This window comes from Exophiala viscosa (assembly GCF_022695815.1).
Source record: "Exophiala viscosa unplaced genomic scaffold EDD37scaffold_18, whole genome shotgun sequence".
Classification (NCBI taxonomy): Eukaryota; Fungi; Ascomycota; class Eurotiomycetes; order Chaetothyriales; family Herpotrichiellaceae; genus Exophiala; species Exophiala viscosa.
Window position 1 is genome coordinate 56,694 of NW_026944370.1, and position 14,996 is coordinate 71,689.

General features: G+C 50.9%; 6 protein-coding genes across 6 annotated transcripts; 2 read left to right on the plus strand and 4 right to left on the minus strand.

Annotated features, from left to right (window-relative positions):
• Window positions 1–133: 133 nt before the first annotated feature.
• On the minus strand, window positions 134–1,989 carry EDD37DRAFT_571343 (general substrate transporter; the record flags this gene model as incomplete). Its single annotated transcript, XM_062814325.1, has 7 exons — window positions 134–280; window positions 342–580; window positions 631–736; window positions 786–978; window positions 1,028–1,395; window positions 1,450–1,745; window positions 1,830–1,989. 7 exons carry the CDS (start codon window positions 1,987–1,989, stop codon window positions 134–136), a joined length of 1,509 nt encoding a protein of 502 aa, XP_062665227.1.
• Window positions 1,990–2,913: 924 nt separating this feature from the next.
• On the minus strand, window positions 2,914–4,871 carry EDD37DRAFT_689043 (putative sugar transporter; the record flags this gene model as incomplete). Its single annotated transcript, XM_062819970.1, has 5 exons — window positions 2,914–3,145; window positions 3,200–3,415; window positions 3,471–3,896; window positions 3,947–4,740; window positions 4,775–4,871. 5 exons carry the CDS (start codon window positions 4,869–4,871, stop codon window positions 3,032–3,034), a joined length of 1,647 nt encoding a protein of 548 aa, XP_062665228.1. The 3' UTR covers window positions 2,914–3,031.
• Window positions 4,872–5,819: 948 nt separating this feature from the next.
• EDD37DRAFT_643565 (glucan endo-1,3-beta-D-glucosidase) lies at window positions 5,820–7,960 on the minus strand. The gene is made up of 2 exons (XM_062817435.1): window positions 7,686–7,960; window positions 5,820–7,611 (listed from the first exon to the last, which is right to left on the minus strand). The coding sequence occupies exon 2, from the start codon at window positions 7,529–7,531 to the stop codon at window positions 6,152–6,154; it is 1,380 nt and encodes a 459-aa protein (XP_062665229.1). The 5' UTR covers window positions 7,532–7,611; window positions 7,686–7,960; the 3' UTR covers window positions 5,820–6,151.
• A 354-nt stretch (window positions 7,961–8,314) lies between these two features.
• EDD37DRAFT_215071 (glycosyl transferase family group 2-domain-containing protein) lies at window positions 8,315–11,372 on the plus strand. Its single transcript, XM_062810327.1, has 3 exons — window positions 8,315–8,915; window positions 8,967–9,488; window positions 9,545–11,372. Exons 1-3 carry the CDS (start codon window positions 8,592–8,594, stop codon window positions 11,270–11,272), a joined length of 2,574 nt encoding a protein of 857 aa, XP_062665230.1. The 5' UTR covers window positions 8,315–8,591; the 3' UTR covers window positions 11,273–11,372.
• A 65-nt stretch (window positions 11,373–11,437) lies between these two features.
• Window positions 11,438–13,200, minus strand: EDD37DRAFT_675825 (alcohol dehydrogenase; the record flags this gene model as incomplete). Its single annotated transcript, XM_062819548.1, has 5 exons — window positions 12,576–13,200; window positions 12,120–12,543; window positions 12,012–12,071; window positions 11,592–11,960; window positions 11,438–11,536 (listed from the first exon to the last, which is right to left on the minus strand). Exons 1-5 carry the CDS (start codon window positions 12,725–12,727, stop codon window positions 11,438–11,440), a joined length of 1,104 nt encoding a protein of 367 aa, XP_062665231.1. The 5' UTR covers window positions 12,728–13,200.
• A 134-nt stretch (window positions 13,201–13,334) lies between these two features.
• On the plus strand, window positions 13,335–14,869 carry EDD37DRAFT_643573 (carbon-nitrogen hydrolase). The gene is made up of 3 exons (XM_062817436.1): window positions 13,335–13,434; window positions 13,488–13,580; window positions 13,652–14,869. Exons 1-3 carry the CDS (start codon window positions 13,423–13,425, stop codon window positions 14,405–14,407), a joined length of 861 nt encoding a protein of 286 aa, XP_062665232.1. The 5' UTR covers window positions 13,335–13,422; the 3' UTR covers window positions 14,408–14,869.
• Window positions 14,870–14,996: the final 127 nt, after the last annotated feature.

A 14,996-nucleotide genomic window follows, 5' to 3' on the forward strand; every position in this document is an offset into this window, starting at 1 on the left:
TGTCCGCCTCCCATCGTGTACCTGCTCTCCGCGACAGTCTCTCCCGCTCACTTTGTCACGAGACCGCCGCCCGGTGCTCCTTGCAAAGTCATCCCACCACTCACGGGACTATCAGACTGCCTGCCCTGTGCGATCAAGCCTTATGTTCCAATTCCATGATGTCACCACTGAAAAGAGTCTTGTCAAGTCTGGCTCTCTCTTCAAGCGACAAATGTGAGAGATCCACGGCCACTTCATCGCCGAATTTGGCTGCGATTTCTTCGAGAGCAAGTCCTTTTGTCTGTACGAGAAGTCAGCATACTCATCTGCGCAGAGACGGGTGCATTTATGCTATGACTTACCTCCGGATAGCAGGTGTACATGAAGGCAGCCCCGAACAACGGAACAATGATGAAGATCAAATAGTACTTCCATCCAATGCTGTTGAATGCGACTGGAGCGCTCATTGTGTAGATCAAGCTGAAGCAGAAGAGTCCTGAGACACTAAACCCGGCACCCTGAGCACGGATGGAGGTAGGGAAAATCTCTGACGAGTAGACATAGGAACTTGCGTCCATGCTGCCGCCGAAAAATGTCACGACTGTGCTGACGTTAGTTGCTTGCTGTCGGGTGTCTTCTGGAGTAACATACACAGGTAGAGGAAGAATACTCCAAATCCGTTTCCGAGTTTGTTATCGGTACCACCATATCTCGCAAGACAAGCAGTGAATCCAGCGACAGAAATCGCACAGCCAATCTAATGCACAAGTTAGTCATTGGCTCCCGACAAGACTGGAAGACCATACTTGACCAACGACCATTACGGGAATCCGCCCGACTCTGTCAAGCAACAAAGCATTGATGAAGTTCATGATGGCGGCCCAAGTGTCCCATAGAGCGTATAGCATCAAAGGCATAGAACCATATAAATTGAGACCATTGTACAGCAGGACTTGGTAATTGTTGATCACCAAGCAACCTGTCGACTGAACCAAACCGCTGGTTCTGTCAGTAGTGAAAAAGGATGGAGCTGGAAAGATCAACTTACAGCAGGAGAAAGCCAAAGAGGAGACGCTTTCTGTATGACTTCCTTTGGAAGAGGAGGATCCATCCCTTGACCCAACCTTGTCTCCAGCCCTCACGCTTTTCGAGATCCAACTGTTTCTGGATTTGATACAATTCTTCACGGGCTAGAACGTCTTCGTCATCGCCTGGAACGTGGTGGAGCCGCTTAAGAATGGAGAAGGCCTTGTCTTGGTTGTCATGTGCGACCAGGTGTCGAGGAGACTCGGGCAGAAACGGAGATCCGATCAACAGACCGAGAGGAGGCACGACCTGAAGGGCAAGACACAAACGCCACTGAGCGACTTGATTATCAATGAAATAGCAGCCGTAGCCTGTCCAGCCTGCGAGACCCTGTAAAACATGTTAGCCATGCTTTGAGAAGGACGTGTGTGTGGGTTGACTAACGTAGCCAACGCAGAGTATGAAACCATGGGATCCGACCATGCGCCCTCTTGTTTTTGCAGGAGAGATTTCGGATTGGTATAGTGGTGTGATGACATTCACCATGCCGGCTCCGAATCCCATCATGAATCGACCAACCAAGAACATGGCAATATGAACGGACCCTGCCTGGATAGCTGCAGCTACTATACAGATAGAGGCTGTGATTTGGATGGATCGCTTTCGGCCCACCTTGTCAGCGAGCCATGTTATGAACCAACAGCCCAGCAGACCGCCGCCAGCGAAGAGACCATTGGTGGCTAGGGACACATATCAGCTTTCGTCGGGATATCAGTGCGCAAGAAGCCATTCTCGGGGTTCGAAGACAGCTTGCTGATGCTCACCTCCAGTGATCCGGGAACCTGCACTCGTCTTTTCATTGATATGAAAGTAATCGAAGAAGGATGGTAATCCTATCACGCTGCCGATGATGGCGCTGTTGTATCCATAGGTTAAGGACCCAAAGGTCACCAGATAGACGATGAGGAAGTTGTAGTAATTCATGGCCACTGTGATGCCTTCTGGTGTTGCTGTGAGTGAGAGGCAGAGGTCCACCTTGTGAGCATGTCCCAGGAGATTGGATCTTTATGTCAGCTTCCAGAACACCTAGGAGACAGGGGGAATAGAACACTGGTGACATTCCCCAAGGGGTAGGCTAGTGATCTAGGCCTTTACCCCGAGCATAGTATATGTTGGTGGTCTGCTTCTCCATCCTAGGTGGGTATAGCGGTTTGGAGAACTTGGCTAGTACATGTAAAATTGCACTTGAGATTGTGAGGCATCTCCGTTCTGACTAGTCTGTGCGATCGACATATTTGGCGAAGCCCATCGAAGAGAGATACTTGCCTTTCCCCGCCATGGAGGATTACATCTCATGACTTTGGAGAAGGACGCTTGTTGTTGGGGTCAAATATGAAGATGGCAGGATAGAGGATCATCTCCATGTTGATGATCCTAGTGCGGTCGCCAGTAAGTTAGCAAGGTCGGCAATTACCTAAGTTCTTCTGCCTTTGCAGACACATGGAGGGGACCGCAGAGTCTCCGTACGGGGTACCCCAAAAGATAATCAACAAGGGAAGGTCCAAGGTAGCTGCGCGCTACGAGTGGTGTCGAGTTGTATCATTGGACTGCCTAGTGAACTACTGAAAGAGCATCCGTAGACTTCCAGCACGTTTTATCATGACAGAGGAGAGAAATAGATGACAATTTGAAGTTGCTGAGGCTAGAATGTGCCTTATCGGTACTCTGCGACGTCTTCAAAGAGTCGCGGAAAAGAGCCGTGGGACCGGGAAGGAACGAGACAAGGTTACTGTTATAGCTTTACATCTTCGGACTTTTAGACGGAAAATGCCCCCATGACGTACTCTAAGTTCAAGTGGCTGCAAGTACTCCAGGAGATCCATACCTTTTGTATCTGCTGGGAAGTACCTCTCTCTCTCTCTCTCTCTCTCTCTCTCTCTCTCTCCCTCTCCAACGTACGGAGTTTACCGCCCTCTCATCGGCTGACACCTTCTGAATCATTGGGTGGTTGACTCCAACATGACCCCTATGCTTCTTCTGTGGCCACGACTTGGTTCTCATGGCTGATGGCCAATCTGTGTACCTTGAGTGACTCCTTGACGGGGTTGCTAGCCTCGAAAATCTTGTCAAGTTCTTCGAGCTGTCACCGTACATATCAGTACCATTGCTCAATACTGGCTGCAGCATAACTTACCGTCCTCTTGCGCGTTTCTGGCAGGAAGAAGTACCACACCACAGTCTGAATGGCACACCAAATAGTAAACACGATGTACGTCTTCCATGCAATGGCCTTGAGCGATACGGGCCATGCAAATTGGTTGAGTAGACCTCCTGCGTTGACGGCCAAGCTGCTGAAAGCCATTCCTTTCGCTCTCATCTCGAAGGACAGGCACTCTACAGGGTACAAGGCCTGGTGGGAACGGTTAGCTCGTCGCCACTGTCGTTCCATCGTATCGACAGCTTACCTGCAGTGGAGTAATGCCGAATGAGAAGACGGCCCCAAATATGTATATCCATGCCACTGTGGCTTTGGCAGCGGCAGTGTTCGTTTGTCCAGAGTGGGCAAAGATGCTGGTGCAGACGGTGACAGCAACCCAGACCAAAGATGCTCCTCCCATTGCACCTAGCATGAGTGGACGACGCCCCAAGCGGTCGACGAATCTCGCACCAATGAGAGCGAAAAAGAACTGGAAGCATGCATAGCCCAATTGAATGTTAGCTTGGGTAATGCTCGCCGTATACCCTGCGGTATCAAGGACGGCAGGAAGGAAATAGGTAAGTGATCCATTGCCAGCCCACTGAGCGAATATGGCAAAGCAGCAGTTGGCTCCCAGACGGTATATGCTTGACCGCTTGTTGAAGAGGGGACGATAATCCCACCAGCGTTTATCCTGTTCAAGTCAGCCAAAAGGCGTACTCACAGCCGGTTGAATCGACTCACGGAGCCATTCATGTTCAAGTATTCCTCATACTCGCGCAGTTGCAGCTTGACCCAGGCTGACTCTGGGTTGCCAAGTCCGTGCCACTTTGCAAGCATATTGGTGGCCTGAGTTCTTTTGTTGTGCACGTACAGCCACCTGGGTGACTCTGGAATCACGAAGCAAAACATACAGATGAGCGCCGGAAATAATAGCTGGAGCCAGACTGGCAATTGCCAGGAGGTGTTACCGCCATAGTTGAGACCTCCTCGAACAGCGCCACTGGAGAGGATCGACCCTGTGAACCAGAAGGTGTTGCAATAGGCTGTGGCAAGACCGCGGAAAGCTGGATGGGATGTCTCGACAACATAGATGGGTCCAGCCGCGGAAGCAATCGAGACGCCAAAGCCCAGCAGGAATCGACCGCCCATAAATTGACCTTGATCATGATTGCTGATGGTGGTTCCAGTGATGACAGCACCAATGATGATCAAGACAGCGCCGAGGAACATGCCCATTCGCCGTCCCCAGGTATCGATAGCTGGGCCAACGAAGGGCAGAGCGCAAACACCGCCAATTTGGTACATTGAAGAGATCAAGCCTGCCCAAATACCATTGTTCTCGCCATTGAAGAACTTGAGGAATGTTTTGTTGGCAGTCAAGCCACCGAACAACGATCCGTCAAAACCATTCATCGTCTGGCAAAAGAAACCGAGAAGAGTGCAGAGGAAGAGGAGGATCGAGGTTTTGTGGAAGAATGAGGGCGGCTCCGCAATGAGAGCTTCGTTGTAAGCTTCGCTACCCTGGACAACCTTGACTTCTGCAACCTCGAGCTTTACGACGTCAGTCACTTGTCCTTGAATCAGCAACACGACTGGGAATTACCTTGCGAGCCTCAGCTGTCTCCGTCCGCTCGAGGGTCTCTGTCATGGGTTTCTCTGAAGCCATTTTGGATGGCTTGCAGCTTAGGCACGATCAAAAGCTAGAGGATTCAGTACAGACACCAAGAGGAATACTTGTAGTATGAGATGTGAGGACTATATATGCTTTGCAGCCTTAGCTCAATCGTGGTCACATCGTCAGGTCTCATCACAGCTGCATGAGGAAGGATCAACCACAGAAATACCGCTGTCGCCCAAGATCGACATGAGGTCCATGACTCCAGGCCAACTCCGCTTACCACTTTCAGTCCGGGGCATCAAGCAGGGGGAGCGGGGAGCCAATTAGAAGTATTGCAACAGCCTACGACAGGCATCCTCATGAAGCGACCACGGGCAAGCTGTTGATGGCTGTACTTCGGCTTCGAGCTTGGACATGGTGGTCGGTCCACTTTGACAATATCGGCATACCAGAATTGATACTTGGCTTCGTCTTGCACGCTCTGTTGCACATTGTGGTTGGTCATGAGACGCCTGGTCGAAAGATTGCATACCAAGAATATGCAAGATATAGTGTCTAGTCCGTTCTGGGTACGGACGCAACGTGACCCCGGGCTCAAAGAGGAAAGACGGAGGAGTTAATGCTCCTGGTCATCAGGCCATAACCCACAGTTTGTACTTACCATATCTTCTTGCTGCGTGATCAGTATGATATTCCAATGTGCGAATTCGGTCGACACGCTTGAGTCGCGAGAGCGAAGGTCCCAATGAAAGAGGCCGGGCCAAATGCCGGATTGCGATTCTCCTTTGACCATGACTGGGTTCGGGGACGTCCGCCTCCTTTGCCCAAGCTAGCTTACCATCGAACGTGGGAGCCTTGCTGGCCCATCACTGACATCGAGGCCGGTATATGGCCTGCGTAAAGGACAAGGCTCAGGGAGCTTTTGTCGGGGTTCTATCATGAAAGTGTACTTTGTATGATCGGCAGCAGACGCGTCACACACGCGTCTCTTGAAGAGTGATACGTGTTTGGCGGGGCATCAAGGCATTGGATAGGGTATGAATGATTGACCGATCTTCTGGCCATATTTCAAGAAGGTATATGGAATCTCATCCCTGGATTCAGTGATCAAAAGTGCATAAGCAGAAGATCAAGCCCGAACAGATATTGAAAAGAGGTCCGAAACAATGTCAACAAAAGCGCGCCAAGAACTGAATCTCTTCTTCTTTTCTACAAACACCACGTTAGACCATCTCTTCTTTCAATTCTCTTTTACTATCATCCATCCTTCATTCACAAATTCTTCTCCTTCTTCTCACTCACCCTGTCACATGGCCTGGCTGACCAGCTTAGGGACAACCGTTGTAACCCTCTTGCTGCCACATCTTGACACTTTTCACCACCATCTCTCCACTCTGATTCCAGGTCGGATACCAGTTGTTTCTAGCATTCCAAAAGTCTTTTCGTGGATCTGGACTCTCGTCAACCCATGGCTTACCATTCTTGTCATCTTGGAACCAGCCATTGGTCCCACCAACAGCAACGTTCATAATGAGATAGAAGTCTTGATCAAATGGTGTCGAAGGTCTTCCTGTCTGCGACCAAGGATCAACATACTTGGTGCCGTTGCTGTTGGCTTCAGGAAAGTGCCCACGTTCCCAAAGACCTCCTTTGGTAAAGGTGGTGTACAACACCTGGAGTAGCCGAGTGTCGATGTATGTGAAGAGGTATTTTTCTGACCACTCAAGTCCGAATGTATGGAATTTCTTCCCGAATGTGGTATGCAGAGCATTCCTCTTCACATTGGTCCTCCACCAGGCGTCGTTGACTGAGTCGGGACCCCAATGTAACGAGCTCGACACGATGTTGTTGCCTCCTTGTGGGTAGGTATAGTTGTTGCCGCGAGACTCGACGATGTCGATCTCACCAGATTCCGGCCATTCGCCGTACACTTTTTTCACAGGGAGCAACCAGATTGCTGGCCACAGCCAGTCGCCGGCAGGCAATTTAGCTTCGACCTCGATCCGGCCGTACTTGATGGATGCACCCTTCTTCGTGTTGATCCTCCCAGATTTGACAGGGTTTGCAATGGTGCCATTCGTGGTGTTTGTGCCGGTAATACAGTTGGTCCAGAGTGAAGACGTGCAAATCCCGTCGACTTGAAGGTTGATCACACTGTTCTTCTCGATCAGGCTTGCATCTTGCAGCGTTGGCTTGATATGCAGCATTCCGTCCTGGATGAACACATTCTCCGTCGTGACTGTGGTCTCTTCGAATTGGCCATTGCCGAACCCACCAACTTCAGCTTCCTTGGTCCAGATGTCGGATTCCAAGCCACTGTTTGGAAAATCACTCATGTAGACAGGGCAGTACTTGTGGTTCACAACTGTTGAAAGACCGTCCCAAACCATGTACCCAGCGATGATGAATCCGACGAGCATACCAATGAGCGGTATGATTGTAACCCATTTCTCTTTCGGATCTTTCACCTTGGTCCATGGGCGCTCAATCTCCCCTTTCTTGACTCTTCGAGAATGAAAGTATCTCTGTGTTGCTACACTCTGGTCCAAAGCAGCCGAAGAGGTATTTCTTGAAGGATCTTGCGACGCATAGGGGGTCAAGAATGGATTTGCAGACTTCTCTTGATTGTATCCAGTCGGTGAGGGTATTTGCGGAAACTGATGTCGTGGCTCAAACGAAGCATTGCTTGGTTGAGAAGAGGATGTCATGGCGAAGGCTTGCAAGAGCTACAGGGAGAAGAGCAGCTGATGTCAAGCTGGCGGCGGATGATAGGAGACCAAATGTACAGGTAAGTGATACCTCCACTCTTCTCAGCAATCGATGGGATCAAAGATCGCAGTTCTTATTGGAGTCGGAAAGTAGCGACGGCAAGATTCGAAATTCCTCAAGCAATTCCATCACGAATGCCACCACCATAGTGCGCCACCTGACGAATATAAGCAATCTCGGATTGGTGACTACATGTCTCAGGACTTTTGCAAGCAATACACGTTCGGACCAATTCGAAGCATCATCACCTATCATTTCTCTTGCGCCGTCCACCATTTGATATCTGAAGCATCGATCTCTAGGGTCTCAGATCCGCAATTGCGAAAATGGAGGTTTCCTGTCTGGACCGAAATCATCGTCCATCACAGTACTCACAGATCCAGTGTCGTTGTGAAAAGGACTGCACTAACTACAACAGGATGTATACGTCCGAGACCTTTCTAATGTACGACCTCAATTGGACCTTGATTGCTCCCACTGCTCTCTGAGGCTTTTGAGGTGAATTCTTGCTTACTTCTAGGTCTCGCCATGTTAGGGTTTCCACGCAATTCAGCCGTCGATCCGAAAACATGGATATTCCAGTCCGGAAGTCTCCTTACTTCCTTTTTGGTGCTGTATCTCATCGGGCTTGAAGCACTGCTTCAACTGACGAACGAGGTCAACGAGCTCGAGACCTGGCACAAAAGCCTTGCCCACAATTGGTAGCAGGTGTCATGGTCTGCTTCAGCCAATAACGCACCATTTGCTACTATTTCATTTCTGTGTGTCTAGAGATCTGCCAATGTCTCGGACACTGTTCTCATGAATTCACCTAAAAATCCAGATCAAAGACGGCAATCGGCAGTCATGCTCATCTCAAGGAGGCTGCTTCAATATTCGGAATGTTCTCGTTGAGCACCGGAGGACGACTCATGCATTTTTCTGTCGTGATCCTTCCAGTCTACAACCTCACGGAACTCAGCAGCAGCTCGTTTATCGAACACTACCGAGCATCGCATTATGGCCACTCTCACATCGGTACCGCCTCTTAGATCCCCAATGCAAAATGGCTTCAGCACTGAGGACTCTCCAGTGCAGAGCAGTGCTGCTTCCATCAGTGGCAGATCGACACACAGCACCAAAAGCGCATTGCTCGAGGACATCAAGCATGAGATCATGGTCAGCCACCTCTATCAAAAACAATGCTCGCATCTTTGGATTGGAGACGGCAGCGGAGAACGTGAAGGCGTCCTACTACGCAAATCGAGAGGCCAATACCTCGCATGCCCGCAGGCACTTCTTGACTCATACTTTGCCGAAGCATGTGCTCAACTCAATGTACAGGTGAGGCTGCCGTTCTTGGGAGGAATGATCCCAGCTAATCTTGAGATGAAGGTTGCCATGACGGTGAACTCGCGGGTCATCAAGACGTTTCTCGCATGGGCTCCTGACACCACCGATGTTCCGCTGATGGATGGCCTGCGTGTGCAAATCCTGCCTACCATACAGGACCTCCCTCGAGCGCGAAAGTATCAGTATGCAGCGTTCGTCGCCTCAGAGTCACTCTTGGTGGTATGGGACGACGAGGCTGCCAACGTGGTGAAGAGAGCGGCCAGCATTGAAGCACAATTGATGGAGCTGGTCTGGCACACCGCCGAATCTGGCGAGAGTGAAGACGTCTCCAACGAGAAAGGCGGCAAAGTCAACATCAACATGGACTCTGAGCTCGGGGGAACGGTCACTGACAGCCGGGCAACCAACCTGATGAACACGGTTCTTGTGGCCTTTACGCTGATCATTGTCATCGTCCTGCTCGGTCTGGCATGTCAGTCTCTTGCCGTCGAGATTTCCGTTGACAAGTCGTACTTACGCCTTGCATTCCTGTCGCTAGTCCCCATACAGATTTTCTTTACATTGGTAAGTTCGTCCTCGCTTCCCCTATCCTGACCCCACTTTCTAATAGACCTCGACAGTTCTTCGCCCAAGTCATCGTCGGCTGCGTGGCACAGTGCATAGGGCCCGTCCGACAAATGCAAGTGAACTCAAAATACTTCTCCGCCAAATGTTCTCCTCGCCTACGCACACCAACCCTCCCACACGTCACGGTCCAATGCCCCGTTTACAAAGAAGGCCTGTCCTCCGTCATCGCACCAACGGTCCGCTCAATCAAGCAAGCCATATCCACATACGAACTCCAAGGCGGCACAGCCAACATGCTCATCAACGACGACGGCCTTCAGATCATCGACGAAGACGAGCGTCAAGCCCGCATCGATTTCTACGCCGACCACAACATCGGCTGGACGGCCCGCCCTAAACACGGCAGCGAAGGATTCATACGCCGCGGCAAATTCAAAAAGGCATCGAACATGAACTACGGCCTCATGCTGTCGTGTAAAGTCGAGGACAAACTCCGCCAACTCGACCGGCCGTCAACCTGGACTCAAGCCGACGAATTAGCCGCATACGAAGACTGCCTGCGCCAAACCCTCGACGAAACACCCCGTGCCTGGGCCGCCGGCAACATCAGGATAGGCGACTACATCCTCCTGATCGACAGCGACACACGCGTCCCCACAGATTGCCTCCTCGACGCGGTCAGTGAAATGGAACACTCCCCCAACGTCGGCATCATGCAATTCGCAAGTGGCGTCATGCAAGTCGTCCACACATTCTTCGAGAATGGCATCACATTCTTCACCGAGATGGTCTACACGGCGATCGAGTACACCGTTGCCAACGGCGACGTAGCACCCTTTGTCGGACATAACGCTATTCTGCGCTGGAGCGCCATCCAGCAAGTCTCGTACATCGACGACGACAACTACGAGAAATTCTGGTCGGAATCACATGTCAGCGAGGACTTCGACATGTCTCTTCGTCTCCAGTGCGACGGGTACATTATTCGCCTTGCGTCCTGGGCGCACGGCGGGTTCAAAGAAGGTGTCAGTCTGACGGTGTACGACGAACTAGCGCGTTGGGAAAAGTACGCTTACGGATGTAATGAGTTACTCTTCCACCCGCTGCGACAATGGATATACCGGGGTCCATTCACAGAGTTGTTCCGCAGGTTTCTGTTCTCGAATATCCGGTTCACCAGCAAGATCACAATCATCAGCTATATTGGCACGTACTACGCCATTGGGGCTGCATGGATCATGACGCTGGCCAATTACTTTGCTATCGGCTGGTTTAATGGGTACTTGGACAAGTACTACATTGACAGCTGGAAAGTGTGGTTCAGCATTGTCATTGTGTTCAATGGTCTGGGCAACATTGCACTGGCGGTCATGCGCTACCGAATTGGACAGAAGTCGTTTATCGCCGCCCTGCTGGAGAATTTTAAGTGGATTGTCATGCTTTCGATCTTTCTGGGTGGATTGTCACTACATGTCTCGCAGGCTTTGTTGGCGCATATGTTTGAGATCGACATGTCGTGGGGTTCCACGAGTAAGGAGGCTGAGTTCAGCAATTTCTTCATCGAGGTGCCAAAGGTGATTCGCAAGTTCAAGTTCAGCATTGCTTTTGCCTTGGTGGGTATTCTGGGTATGATTGTGCTGGCGACGAATCCGGGCGGGTTTGTTCCTTATGATTGGGTGATTGCGGATTTCATTGCGATATTGCCCATGAGCACTGTCACGGCGAGTCATTTGTTGTTGCCGATCGTGTTGAATCCGGCATTGATGACATTCTCTTGGTGATGCATGAAATATGCCGAGCGATCATACGGGTGTTTGTTGGTCTCATGGATAGCCAGATGAATAATGCTAATATTGGAGTACTTCAACCCGGACGGGCTTGCAATAATCTTTGATCAAAGGCGAGCTCCCGGTATTTCCTTGTGGCCAATGTGATACTTGTCTGTTCTACGAAACTTTGAGCACGGCTCTTCCAGCAAGCTTACCGCTGATCATCAGGTCGATGTACTTGTCCAAATCTTCCAGATCGCCCTTGGTCAATATTGGCTGGTAGTTCGTCAGTCAGAGAAAGCCCCTTGTCCAAGAGATTCGTGTTACTTACGTGCACCAAGCCCCGTGCGGTAAAGTCGAGAGCCTCTTCAACATCCTTCAAGGTACCAGTCACGCTGCCGACCACATTGAGCTTCTTCAGAGCCAGCATGATAGGTGGTGCGCCAGCAATCACCGATGGATCTGTGGGCAAACCGACAGCCACAACTGTTCCACCAGGACGCAGGAAAGTTGGAGCCGATTCATAGGCTTGTTTCGTAGCGGCTGTGACAATGACACCGTGGGCGCCATAGGTCGTAATTTTCATGACCTCTCCTGCAATGTCCTGGACTTTTGTGAAATCAATGAACTCTTCAGCTCCTAATTTCTTGCAGAGGTCGCGTTTCGCATCACCTCCATCGACAGCAATTATACGCATACCCTGAACCCGGTTAGAGAGACCGTGCTGAGTTGTTCTAGAAGCTCAGCGTACCATTGCTTTTGCGTACTGTACAGCAAAATGTCCAAGACCACCACCCGCACCAGGCAGCACCTAAGATGAGCTGTCAGCAGACTCATCGTTGCATCTGAGCAGACTTACAATCCACTGGCCAGGTTTGACATTGCTCCTCTTGCAGGCAGTGTAAGCTGTTACACCTCCACACATGATGGGTCCGGCCTCTTCGTCTGTGACGCCTTCGGGAATACGAGTGGTGTATCTTCCGTCACTGAGGGCGTATTGTTGGAATGTCCCAGGTGCAGTAAAGCCGGAGTTCTTCTGGTTAGGGCAATGAAGCTCATCAACTCCGTTGGTGCAGAACTCGCATTCACCGCACGTGCTCCAGACCCATTTGATTCCGGCTCGGTCTCCCACCTTCCATTTGTGCTGCATATCTTCACCAACTGCCACGACCACACCAGCGCCTTCGTGGCCAGCAATACCTTTGGCAGATTCCTTCATGTCCACGCCGAATGAGGCCCATTCATCGTGCAGCAAAGACTTGTCCGAGGCGCACAGGCCAGTCCTAAGTCAGCTGTCAGCCCAGGTCGAGGCTACATAGGTGGTCGAACTCGCCAATTGATCTTGACAAGGATCTCTCCTGGACTTGGAGAGGGAACATCGACTTGATGAATGGGGGCTTTGGCATCTTTGCCGCTGCCGACCCTGACTGCAGCTTTCTGCTGTCTGGGAATGTCAACTGTCGCCATTATGGAGGGGTAGTAGCGTGCAAGTTATGGATTTCGAGGGGTATGGGTCGAGCAAAAGGACACTGAAGTGTACAGATTGGCGGCAGGGGTCCAGCATATATATAGCTGAGGTACTCCTCACGGCCGAGTGGAAACTCTACTGCTTCGAGTCTGCCGATTCAATCACAGCAGTCGATCGACATAGCTGCACAAGCCAGGGGACGTCCCAGCTGCCCCATAGGTCCACAGCCTCCAAGACTTCGGGGATGCCTGTAAGGTGACTGACTCGACACCTGAACGGGGGCATGAAAGGCGGGGTACTTCCGGAGTAAAAGATCGGAACCGATCCCATCGAGCAACTACCGATGTCAACGCTGCCCTACCTCTGACAATGTTGAAGTATTTGAGCATTCATGCGTGTAGAGGCCGATGAGATGCGGCATACTCACTACGTCCTTGTAGATAGAAGCCTAGATGTGTAAGTGTAAAGCGTGATTGTGTTGCTCACCTACATTGAGATTATGGAAACGAAGTTCGGAAGGGACGACCGAGGTACTTCGGATATGGAAGGTCTCCCGAGTGTCCACATCTGGTATCGTCAACATCACTCGCCCACTCTACTCACCATCAAGCCTGATAGCTGATACGAGAGTCTCATTGAATTCTTGCCGTCGGCATCACTAGGCTCTTGAGACGGATATCTGACTTATACAGCCATGGTTCTTGCCGTATGCACTTCTCGCTCCGTTAACATCCTTTCAGAAATTGACAATGTGTCTAGGCAGTTGGGCAGATATGCTCAACCGCATCCATGGCCCATAACCTGGCGCAATGCCAAAAGCTCGTATCTAAGGCTGTCGCCGCTGGTGCAAAGGTATGTGACTCTACGTCGATCCTTCGAAAAGTCGGCATTGACCATGTCCTCACCAGCATTTCCCCATTTAGGCCCTCTTCCTCCCTGAAGCTTCCGACTACATAGCCTCGTCGGCGACCGAATCAGTATCACTTTGTCAAGACGCCTCCAAGAGTCCTTTTGTCCGCGGTCTACAACAGGCTGCCAGAGAAAACAGCCTATCGATCAATGTAGGAATCCATGAGCCCACAGAACCACCATCCAAGAGAATCAGAAACACCTTGATATGGATCGACAAAGAGGGCGATATTGTCCATCGATACCAGAAATTACACGTTTTTGATATCGATCTGCGACCAGATGGTCCCAAACTGAAAGAGAGTGATTCTACAGAACCTGGACACGAAACCGTGGCGCCCTACTCCAACACACTAGGCAAGATCGGAAGTCTGATATGCTTCGACCTACGCTTTCCAGAACCTGCACTGAGATTGCGTCGCTTGGGCGCTGAGGTCATACTGTATCCCTCTGCCTTCACTGTTCCGACGGGCAAGTTGCATTGGGAGGTTCTGATGCGAGCAAGAGCCATCGAGACGCAAAGCTGGGTCATCGCAGCAGCACAATGTGGCAGACACAACGAGAAGCGTGTCAGTTATGGCGATGCGATCGTCATCACACCCAATGGTCAGATTGCCGGACGATTGGACCATGTCGATGACCTCGAGGACGAGAAGGAAAATGCTCGGGAGCCAGACCTGCTCACCATTAACATCGACCTAGAGTCAGTCAAGACCGTGAGGAAAGGCATTCCGTTGCTGCGCAGAACCGACGTCTACCCGGAAGTCTGAATCAGGCTATCAAGTTACTCACCATCAGACATCTAAAACAGTGGCTGCGGAAGACGACTCTATCTCATAGCACTGACCGCACGATGCTCGTCTCCCCCGCCTGCGGGTAGGGTTCACCAAGGTCTTGCGTCTCGCTGAGACTAATGAAGAGTTTGCCTCTCAGCCGACCCGATCTCGGGTGCTTCTGCTGGTACCTCTCAGGCAGTAAAGCCAGTTAATAAAGGCATTGCATGTTGCAGATCTTGCAAGGACCGACCATATTAAGAAGTATCCATGTCGAAGTAGGCGGCACTCAGTGCTGTCACCTGTATTGAGGATGATATCACTTGTACCGGCCCGTACCTATATCCATAAAGTAGGCATATGCCAGTGGCGAGCGACGTTCTTCTCTGTGACAATTCATCAACGATTAGATATAGATTTACGATGGTCCATAGTGCAGACAATAGACATATCAACGAATCCTGCTGAGTGTGTGTCCAGATGTCCATTCGCATTTGCCTGCCATGAACGAGACCAACGCATATCCCCGTCCGAGGACTTCTGCTTCACCTTTGGTCTTGACCGTGCCCTGTCCATCTTCCTTGTA

Excerpts from the sequence above, each read along its gene's own strand:
- EDD37DRAFT_643565 (XM_062817435.1), bottom strand. The coding sequence starts at position 7,531 with ATGACATCCTCTTCTCAACCAAGCAATGCTTCGTTTGAGCCACGACAT.
- EDD37DRAFT_215071 (XM_062810327.1), top strand. The coding sequence starts at position 8,592 with ATGGCCACTCTCACATCGGTACCGCCTCTTAGATCCCCAATGCAAAAT. Across the intron at positions 8,916-8,966 it reads GTGCTCAACTCAATGTACAG|GTTGCCATGACGGTGAACTC; the intron begins GTGAGGCTGCCG and ends CTTGAGATGAAG. Across the intron at positions 9,489-9,544 it reads TACAGATTTTCTTTACATTG|TTCTTCGCCCAAGTCATCGT; the intron begins GTAAGTTCGTCC and ends AGACCTCGACAG.
- EDD37DRAFT_643573 (XM_062817436.1), top strand. Across the intron at positions 13,581-13,651 it reads CTGTCGCCGCTGGTGCAAAG|GCCCTCTTCCTCCCTGAAGC; the intron begins GTATGTGACTCT and ends TTCCCCATTTAG.